This window comes from Microcebus murinus, chromosome 22, assembly GCF_040939455.1.
Source record: "Microcebus murinus isolate Inina chromosome 22, M.murinus_Inina_mat1.0, whole genome shotgun sequence".
Lineage (NCBI taxonomy): Eukaryota > Metazoa > Chordata > Mammalia > Primates > Cheirogaleidae > Microcebus > Microcebus murinus.
The window spans coordinates 9081756-9092083 of record NC_134125.1 but is presented as its reverse complement, the minus strand read 5'-3'; the positions used below and the strand labels follow the sequence as shown (position 1 = coordinate 9092083).

The window sequence follows — 10328 nt, the reverse complement described above, 5'->3', positions numbered from 1 at the left end:
TGAAGCCACGCAAGTCAAGAGGCAGCAGCCACATTTACAAAGCAGAGGCTCTTTTATTAATATGCCAGAAATCCGGAGACACAGTGGGTTTTCTAGGTAGCAAATCACCAATGTACAAAACCTTACAGCGTAGCTCCCGTGATCCGTACAAAATGATTGTCCTCGAGGTGTGGGGTGAGGCTGGGGGAGGGGAGGGGAGGGAAGGGGAGGGGGAGGTGGCACCAGGCAGCGTCCCCCCACACCGCCTTTGTGTCGGGCAGGGTCACGGTGCGGTTGCCACGGCTGCCGAGCTATGACCCTGGCCATCGGCGAGTGCCACTCGGGTGCACTGTGCTGTGACGGGGAGGGTGAGAGGGCATCTGTGCTTGATCACATCCGGTGCCCTCGGAGCTCTCAGCCTGGGTGACCCCTGTTCCCTGCTCGGTGGGCAAATCCGAGTGTCAACTTGGTGGGGCCCCAGGGGACCTCCTCGGGGATGGCTGTCCGTAGCCTCCGTGACAAGGGTGCCTCCCACTGGCTGGAGCCTGGCCCGTCAGCACTGTTGCCACTTGCATCTGTCCTGTCTGGACCTGAACCAGGCCCTCTCCCAGGGCAGGGTTGGGCGCACGGGCGACACTCACTCTGGAGGGGCTGCGACCCCGCCCCCGGCCTGGAAGCGGCTCTCTCTGAGGGGTGTGGGGGCGTCAACTCCCCGGGCTGCTGGCCCTTCCTGGCTTGCAGCCCAGCGGGGGAAGGGACTGGCACGGGGCAGCTGCTTGGGTCAGGGACTAGGCGGCCGCCTTTGGGAGCTGTACCCTGACCCTTGCTGCCGCCGTGCCCGTTTCAATACACAAAAGCTAAAAGGCACCCGGTTGTGCAAATAAAGCCCTTCTCCGTGGAGGGGAAGGGTTCTGGCCTGGGGCTCAGGGCGAGCTCCCGCGATGGCCGCTGGCCCTCCAGAGAGGAAGGGGACAACGTCAGTCTCCTGACCCCACGTGGGACTCACAGTGGTTCTCCATGATTTGTCGTTTTCCCAAAGGGCTGTGCTTTAAAAACCGAAACACCCACCACTTCTCGCCCGGCGAGGGGGAGCTGGGCGGTGCTGGCCGTGGGTCCGGCGTGGCCCAGGCAGTGGCCGGGGTGGGGAGGGGACTGGGTGCTGCTCCCCTGGGGTCAGGCTCTGTCCTGCCCGCTCTGTGGCCAGAAGGATGCGGCCAAGGGAGCCTCTGTCCGCCACCTTCTGAAGTCACGAGACGCGGCCGCAGGACGTCCCGGTGACAGCTTCCCCCGCCCACGCTGCACCCTCCTTCCGCTGCCTGAGCTGCCCCTGCGGACCCCGTGTCCTGTTGCTCCTGCGGCTCAGGAGGGCCGGGCGACGGCTACCTCTGCGCTAACCCTGCCTCTGCAGCCACCGCCGCCCCCTCGCCACGGCTGGCAACCCGGCGGCCTGCTCCAGCTTGAGCGCCATCCTTCCTTGACCACGCTCGGACCGCATCTAAGACTCCACGGGGTGCCGGGAATTTGGTTAGCTGGGCGTGCATCTGAGCCTCCTTCTGCAGCCACCAGTCCTGCCACTGAAAGCCCTGGGCGAGCCGCGTCCCGGGAGGTGACCGCCCGGGGGAGGTGGGACCGGGCCAGGCTCCGCCAGGGGGTGGCAGCGACGTCCTGCAGCCCTCTGTGCCGTGCACTCCTGCCCAACAGCGACAGCTAGCACACGAGTGCGAGGGCCTGCCGCTGCCTTTAGCGTGACCCTTAATGAACCAAAACGTTAGCAGGTTCTCGAATAGGTAAACCAAAGGAAAGGGATTTAGTCAAGAAAGCACGTTCCAGGAATCGGTCTGGGTGGCAGCCGCCGCCTGACCCGCGATGCCTGGTTCCCACGGGAGGGTCAAACCAAAGGACAGAGGGAAGCTTACAGAGCCAGGGAAGGAAGCGGGTCGGGTCGGCGCGATCTCGCGTGGCCGGCCGCCGGCTATCTGAGCTCTGAGCACACCCTTGATTCCGCTCTCCGTCAGGTCCTGGGCACTTGCCCCCAAAGGAACGTTCTGGGACACTGTCATACATACAGAAACACCACCCTGGGGTATCGGGGCTCTTTCCTTCCTAAGTGGTTTTGTCCCTGAAGCAAGACTCAGAAACCCGGGCCGTGGCGGGGAAGCTGTCGGCGGGACGGAGCCTGAGAGCAGCAGCGGGGGCGGCTTTGGACGTGGCGGGGCCGGGGCTCAGGGCAAGCCCTGCAGAACTCGGCAGAATCCATTCATGTGGTATTCTTGTGAAGGGGGCTTCTAGAGCTTTCCACGTTAGGAAGAGCTCAGACCTAGCGGCCTGACCCCTCACACCCAGCTGGCTTCTGAGTTAAGGAAAACGGGGCAAGGTGGTCGCCAACCAAGCCCCATCCTGTCTTCTTTCTTCCTCTATATGAGTATGTGCATATATATGAGTGTGTGCACACACACACGTTAGTTCCATACGTCGTAGTAAAATAATACTATTGTGTTATTGCATAGACGAGACGGCTTCCGGGCGCTGGGCTAGGTGACGGTCTGGGAGCGCGGGCGGCTGCCGGGGGGCTGCTGGGCGGAGGGGACGTCGCCGCTGCCACCGAGCCGCTGCTCCTCCTGCTCCCTGGCGTGCTCCTCGTACCACTCCTGGCGCAGAGCAGACGGGGCTGAGGGCCGCACCCTTCCCGGCCAACTCGAGCCCCCCAGCCGCACAGGTCACCCCGCTGCCAGCTCCACCCAACTGGGACTGGGACCCCGCCTGGACACGCCGGGAGTCCCAATATGGCCCCGTCAGCAGAAATCACAATGGCGTCCCCCCTGCCGTTTAGAGGCGTGCTTGGCGCACACCAGCTCCCAGGCCCAGGCAGCAGGAGCTCGGGGTACGAGATGGGAAGGGGGTTCCGGAGAGTTCACAGGGGCCCTGCCCTGTAACGGCGGCCAGACAGGAGAGCCGCCTGCGCCGGGCAATGAGTTAAGGCCGGCCCCGCCCGGGCCCCAGACGCCACTGGTCCCCACAGGTGGCTCCACGTGTCCCCGCTGAGCCTTCTACCTCTACTCAGGGACCTGGAGGGCAGCCCTGCTGGGCGGGGAGAGACGCCACCTGGGCCGGCGCTGGGCCGAGGATGCGGCCGCGAGGTCCGCGGCGCCTACCTGTATCTCCTCCTGGTACATCTTCAGGCTCAGGTCGCTTTTGGTCCTCGATCGCCGTCCCAGGAACACCATGGAGCTTTGCTAGGAGGAGCAGAGGCGCAGAGCCCGGGGGTCTGAGGCTGCACTGAGCGACGATGGTGCCACTGCACCTCAGCCCTGGCGCCACAGCCAGCCTGGCCCGGCCCACTCCTCCTCCGGCTTTTGCAACAGTGTCACCCAGGGGTGTCACCAGCATTTGAAGGGAGGGATCACGCCGTGCTCACCCCACCCCCTCCACCCGCCGAAGCCCGTGGCTGCTCACCTGGTGTTTCTCCATCTGGGAGAGGGTCTCGAGCAGCCGGGTGACGTCAGAGGCGGCCCCCCGCGCCTCGCGGTAGAGCTCCAGGACAGCCACCAGCTCTTCTTTGGAGATTTCCTTCTCGAGGGTGATGCCACTGTCAACTGCGGGGAGGGAGGGTGGGAGTGGGGAGGAGCCTGGGGCTTGGAGCCTCCAACCCGGCCTGGTCTTGGCTCACCACCCTCCCTGCTGCCCCTCTGCAGGGGTCCTGAGGTTCCCTCTCTAGCCCACCCCTGTCTGCAGGCCCTGCCCTCCCCCTGGCCCTGCTCCGCTGTGGTGTCAGGAGCGTCTGTGGGTGGTCTAGGCAGGGGACAGACACAGGGGTGCAGGAGGGAATCTCCAATGACAAAGAAAACCGATGTATAGGCTGAAACGACAGAGGTTTGGGAAGAAGTATTAATAGGATGGAGAATATGGAAAGCAGGATCAAGGTGCAGAAAGCTGTGCGAGCTGGGAAGAGCGAGGCAATTATTAGAGCCAGACGGCTGAGGGGCAGAAGGAACACTATTTGCCTCTGCAGCAAACGATAAGTATGCCATTGAAATTACGATCAGGCTGGGCGCTGTGGCTCAAGCCTGTCGTCCAGCACTTTGGGAGGCTGAGGCAGGAGGATCGCTTGAAGCCAGGAGTTCAAGACCAGCCTGGGCAACATAGCAGGACCCCATCTCTACAAAAAATAAAATTAGCCAGGTGTGGTGGCGCATGCCTGTAGTCCCAGCTACTTGGAAGGCTGAGGCAGGAGGGTCTGTTGAGCCCAGGAGTGTGAGGTTGCTGTGAGCTAAAATTGGCCACCGTACTCCAGCCTGGGCGACAGAGTGAGACCTCGACTCAAAAAACATAAAAAAGTCAAGAACCACAGTGTGAACCCATGACTGGGAAATGCGGAGAGAACTAAAAGAAGAAACAGCTAAGGGTGCAAGTCCCTGGAGGGGAGGTGGGAACAGGTAGGACGCAGGGCTGCTGTTTCTACAATGAGCCTTTCTCTACTATTTGTTTTTTCTTCAACTAGGAGATGCATTGTTTTTGTTCTAAAATTAGATCATGAGTATTTTTCTGACATTAAGTATTTGAAAGTCAATGCAAATAAGAGATCTAAGAAAGACGAGCCAGACAGATGAGCTGGACAGCCAGATGGCGGGACTGCCAGACCCCAGGTCAGCCAATGAGCTGACAGCCAGACAGCCAGACAGCCAGACAGCCAGACAGACAGCCAGACAGACAGACAGACAACCAGCCAGATAACCAGCCAGACGGAAAGCCAGCCAGCCAGCCAGCCAGACATACAGACAGACAGCCAGACAGACAGACAGACAGAGAGACAGCCAGCCAGACAGCCAGCCAGCCAGACAGCCAGCCAGCCAGCCAGCCAGCCAGCCAGCCAGTCAGCCAGACAGACAGCCAGACAGCCAGCCAGCCAGTCAGCCAGACAGACAGCCAGAGAGCCAGCCAGCCAGCCAGCCAGCCAGCCAGCCAGCCAGACAGACAGCCAGACAGCCAGCCAGCCAGCCAGCCAGTCAGCCAGCCAGACAGCCAGCCAGCCAGCCAGACAGACAGACAGCCAGACAGCCAGACAGCCAGCCAGCCAGCCAGACAGACAGACAGACAGCCAGCCAGCCAGACAACCAGCCAGATAACCAGCCAGACGGAAAGCCAGCCAGCCAGACATACAGACAGACAGCCAGACAGACAGACAGAGAGACAGCCAGCCAGCCAGCCAGCCAGCCAGCCAGCCAGCCAGACAGACAGACAGCCAGCCAGCCAGCCAGCCAGTCAGCCAGCCAGCCAGCCAGACAGCCAGACAGCCAGCCAGCCAGACAGACAGACAGACAGCCAGACAGCCAGACAGACAGACAGCCAGCCAGCCAGTTAGCCAGCCAGCCAGCCAGACAGCCAGCCAGCCAGACAGCCAGACAGCCAGCCAGCCAGCCAGCCAGCCAGACAGACAGACAGACAGACAGCCAGCCAGCCAGCCAGCCAGCCAGCCAGCCAGTCAGCCAGACAGACAGCCAGACAGCCAGTCAGCCAGCCAGCCAGACAGACAGACAGCCAGACAGACAGCCAGCCAGCCAGCCAGCCAGCCAGCCAGCCAGACAGCCAGCCAGACAGCCAGCCAGCCAGCCAGCCAGACAGCCAGCCAGCCAGCCAGCCAGCCAGACAACCAGCCAGATAACCAGCCAGACGGAAAGCCAGCCAGCCAGACAGACAGACAACCAGCCAGATAACCAGCCAGACAGAAAGCCAGCCAGCCAGACAGAGAGACAGCCAGCCAGACAGCCAGCCAGCCAGCCAGCCAGCCAGCCAGCCAGCCAGCCAGCCAGCCAGCCAGCCAGTCAGCCAGCCAGCCAGACAGCCAGCCAGCCAGCCAGCCAGCCAGCCAGCCAGACAGCCAGCCAGCCAGCCAGCCAGCCAGTCAGCCAGTCAGCCAGCCAGCCAGACAGCCAGCCAGCCAGCCAGCCAGCCAGCCAGCCAGACAGACAGACAGACAGCCAGCCAGCCAGACAGACAGACAGCCAGACAGCCAGACAGCCAGTCAGCCAGCCAGCCAGCCAGCCAGCCAGCCAGACAGCCAGACAGACAGCCAGCCAGCCAGCCAGCCAGACAGCCAGCCAGCCAGACAGACAGCCAGCCAGCCAGCCAGACAGACAGCCAGACAGACAGCCAGACAGGGAGGGAGGGACGGGCGGCAGGCAGCAAACGCCACTCCCCGCACCGACCTTCTGAGTCCTGGTTCTTGCGGCTGTAGTTCATGCGGAAGACGAAGGCCTCGAGGATGAAGGCGACGATGATGGTCATCACCACCTGGCCGGGACGGGGGAGGGGTGTGTGGGTGTCCCCTTCCTGCGGGGGGCGGGGGCCCACACCAACAGAGCCCGCTGGACAGGACCGGCCCCCGCCCTGAGGCCGAGCCCAGGGAGCAGGCGCGGCCGACGCCTGGGAAGACGGGGCGGGAGCGTCCCGCAGCCCCGGCGACCTACCATGGTCACGATGTAGAAGGTCATGAAGTAGAGGCGGCTCCAGTGGGAGGTCTGCGAGGTGACGCCTTCCTGGAGACCGAGGGGAGCAGCCAGTGAGCAGCGCCCGGGCCGGGCCGGCACCGTCCACCTGGCCGCTCCAGGGCGCTGGCCCAGAGCCAGGCGTCAGGCTCTCTACAGATCCCCTGGGTCGCGCCTGGCTGTGACAGGCGGAGGGAGGGAGCCCCGCCCCGGGCCTGACAGCTCCTCTCTGCTGCGTGTGCCTGGGAAGCAATCCTGGCGGCAGGTTCGGGCCCAGCACAGGTGGCCTTTGTCCCCGCTGGTGACAGGACTCGGGAGAGTTCAAGGAATAGCGGGGGGAAATCTACAATGCCTGCGTGGGCACAGTGGCTCACGCCTGTGATCCCAGCACTTTGGGAGGCTGAGGTGGGAGGATGGCTTGAGGCCAGGAGTTTGAGACCAGCCTGGGCCATCTAGCCAGATCCCGTCTCTACAAAAAATTTAAAAAGTAGCCAGGTGCGGTGGTGCCTGTAGCCCCAGCCACCCGGGAGGCTGAGGGGGGAGGATGGCTTGAGCCCAGGCTGCAGCAAGCTATGATCGCACCACTGCACTCCAGCCTAGGGGACAGAACGAGACCCTATCTCAAAATAAAACAAACAACAAAAAGACCCCAACACCGCTCGCCACGTTATTTCTTAATCGAAAAACCATCTCCGCAGCGGCGGGAGACAGAACAGAGCCCCAGAGGCTGTGGCGTGTCCTGCCTGCCGGGGGACGGGAAGGGGGATGGCGGGGAAAGCCAGTTCCTGCAAACGCTGGGAGGTGGCTTCTGGGGTCCAGCCCATACTACGGCCTCCCCGCAGGACACCAACCCACGTGACCCGAGACCCCAAACTCTCAGGCCACGGGAAGGGCCACGCACCCCACGCTGGGTGACGGGAGACCCGGCGTGGCCTCCGAGGGTGGTGGGAAAACACCCCCGGGGCTGGCTGGGATCTTACCATGATGATGTACCAGTTGTTGACAACTGTGAGCTCGAACAAGGTCACTGCCAAAGGGAAGGAAGAAAGAGAAGTGCCTGGATCAGACCCGCCTCTTCAAGGTCAATTCCAGGCAGCCCGTGTCCACCTATCCTGGGCAGCCTGTCCCTAGGTATCACGCGCGAAACCGTGGTGGGACCGCAGGCCGGCTGGGGCCTCGAGCCCCAGGGAGGACAGCCAAGGCCCTGCCCGAGCGCCTGCTCCACAGGGAGTTCTGCCGCCGTGGCCTGTCCCCAAGAGGGCGTGCGCTCAGCCTCACAGCCTGTGCTCTCGGCCAGGGCCCGGCGGGGGGTGGTGGGTCTCACTGGGGCTCCCCCTTGCCCTGCAGAGGCCGTGACTGGCCGGGCCCCTGCCCTCCACGCCCCGCACCCAGGCCTCTCCCTGAACCCGCAGGGGCTGTGCAGGGCGCTGTGGCAGCCCTGGCATGGCCGGGTCCCACCCTGCGAATGGCACCGCGAGGAGGGTGGTGGCCTTGCACTGGACCGTACCCCTTCCCGCTAAGGCACGAAGGTCTTCTCCTTCCTGATACCGAAAAAGTATCAGGACAAAGAGAGCAAACTCCGGTGGCTGCGGAAGCCCTGGGAACCTGGCCTGGACTCTACCCCACGCTGGGCAGACGGGACCCACAGCCTCCACCTGGGCCGGACGGGACCACAGAAAGGGAGGCCGGCAGCTGGGAGGGACAGGCGCAGACGGTTTGCTACACCCCCTCTGGGACCTGCGGCGACAAAGGCAGCGTGCCCAGGGAGCGTCCCCCTGTGCTTGCTCCACTCACCAAAGCTGTTTAGGATGTTGTCGAAATTATTCAGATAGTAGTAGCCTTCCTCCACGACCGTCCTGTTGCCCACGGTGTGATTGAGCCAGCGGTAGGCGTCTGCCACCGTGCTCGTGCTGGCCGGGAAGACAAGGGAGGCAGAAGGGAGGGTCATGTGGCAGTCGGCCACCTCCGCGGAGGACAAAAAGCTGAAGCAAACGAGGTCCAGCCTGGGATCTTTCTGCCCTGCCGCCGCCCTGGCTCCTGCCGGGCCCTCTCCTGTGCCTCCACCCTCACTGCTGGGCTCCGGGGACCTCAGGCTCCCCCCACCTGCCTTCCCCTGGCATTTCTCTCTCGCCGATCCCTGCTGGGGTGGGGGGAGATAGAGGCGAGAGCCTCCCGCCTGTGTCCAGTCCCGGATTTGTTCTCGAGGTTGGGTGCTGGGCAGCAACCCCGGGGAACACAGAATTCCTCATCGGGCCCCCCCCCCACTTTGCCTGAGCATGCCCCACGTTTGAACAGGCTGCGTCTGTCTCGAGATCACATCTGCCACTCCCCTCCCGGTCCTCCACGGCTGTTCCGGGCAAGCCCACGCCAGTGTCGGAGTCTGGCGCCGGGGCCGCAGGGAGCCTGCCAGGAGGCAGAGCCCCGGGCCCTGGCCGACCACCGGCTCAGAGGCACACTGGGACCAGGGCTTGCGCTCTAAGCAGCTCCCCGGGGTTCTGGTACATTCTAGAGCCTGGGCCCTGCCGTGGGCTGCTGGTTCCAGGCTCAGCCCGACACTCAGACTGGCCACCAACGTCTTGGTAAAGCTGTTGGTTGGTGCTTGAGGCCACAAAAACAGTAAAGAGAAGACCGTGATCCAGAACGCACGGCAGTGTGTCGATCTACCGTGGGGGCTTAGGAGAAGCAGGAGAGGGGAGGGGACAGGCCCTGGGAGGTTTTGCTCCCAGATCTCTACCTCTGAGCCCGCCGGCCTTCCCGCCGTGTGTCCGTCTGTCTCACCCTAACGGCTGTCCCTAGGAGACTGGTCTTGGCCCAGGTCCCCAGCCATGCCCAGAGGGAAGGAGAGGAAGCACGGGCCCAGCCAGGCTGCTGGCTCTGGGGCGGCTTCTGTCCCTCAGCACAAAGGGGGAGCTGAGGGAGCCCCTGGGGCATCGCTCCTAGACTCGGGGACTGGCTCGGGCACCCTCACTCCAGAGACACCCCTGAGCCCGGCCCCTCGTGCAGCTCCCCGCGCTCAGCTGAGCCCCGGAAAGCGAAGCAAGGCAGGTGCCTGGAGAGGCGTGTCCCCAGGACCCTGAGGCTGAAGGAGGCCCGCCCGCACCTGTCCCCCGAGGAACGCAGGGCACCCCGCTGCCCACTCACTTGCAGCAGTTGGGGTAGAGGATCCCGCAGAAGAATTCCATGCCCGCGATGGCGAAGGAGTAGTAGAAGATGAGCAGGGTGAGGCCCAGGCTGGGAGGGTCAGAAAGGACAGGGTGACGTGGGGCCGGCGGGGAGCCGGCTCCTGTGCAGCCCCGGCTCCCGGGACCCACTGCAGGGACTGGGACGCAGGCCCCCCGCCGGGGCCGCTGACCGGGCAGTGCCTGCGGGGGAGGGGCCTCGTGGCGCGCTCAGGCAGGACGCTACTGACAGATGCCCCTTTACCAGAGATGCGCCCCTTACCTGTGCAGCCAGACCACAGGCGCCCTTACCTGTGAAGGCAGACACAGGCGGTAAGCGCGTGGACGGCTCCCGCCCTCCCTACTAAAGCGTTTCAGACGGGTCAGCGGAGGAACATGGCTCGGGGAGACCCGTGGCGTCAGAATCTCAGGCTCCCTGGAGGCCCACCAGGCCTCGACTCCAGTCCTTGCTGGGACTCCTTCCCCCAACTACCACTCGGCTCCCCCCCTGCGGGCACAGCCTCACGCCGCCGGCACCTGCGGGCTGGGAGGCGGGCGGTACCTGGCCATGCGCGGCAGCAGCTCGAACATGGTGTCCAGCACATTGCGGTAGCGCTTTTTCAACTTAAACAGCCTGAGCGACACAAGAACAACAGGTCACTTACAGAAGCAGGGGTGTGTGGCCTCAGCCCCCTGCTGGCGGAATGTG

The 10328-nt window shown here is 63.9% G+C and overlaps 1 protein-coding gene across 3 annotated transcripts in view; it reads right to left on the bottom strand.

The window, feature by feature from the left end:
- Positions 1–33: 33 nt before the first annotated feature.
- Positions 34–10328, bottom strand: part of TPCN1 (two pore segment channel 1) — a 58308-nt gene continuing 48013 nt past the window's right edge. For all 3 annotated transcript variants that reach the window (XM_012752241.3, XM_075996595.1, XM_075996596.1), the window contains 9 exons: positions 10182–10253; positions 9603–9692; positions 8256–8371; positions 7442–7488; positions 6444–6512; positions 6183–6267; positions 3433–3572; positions 3132–3212; positions 34–2627 (listed from right to left, as the gene is read on the bottom strand). In XM_012752241.3, the coding sequence (XP_012607695.2) occupies positions 2511–2627; positions 3132–3212; positions 3433–3572; positions 6183–6267; positions 6444–6512; positions 7442–7488; positions 8256–8371; positions 9603–9692; positions 10182–10253 (817 nt within the window). In that variant the 3' untranslated portion in view covers positions 34–2510. The remainder of the gene's footprint in view (positions 2628–3131; positions 3213–3432; positions 3573–6182; positions 6268–6443; positions 6513–7441; positions 7489–8255; positions 8372–9602; positions 9693–10181; positions 10254–10328) is intronic.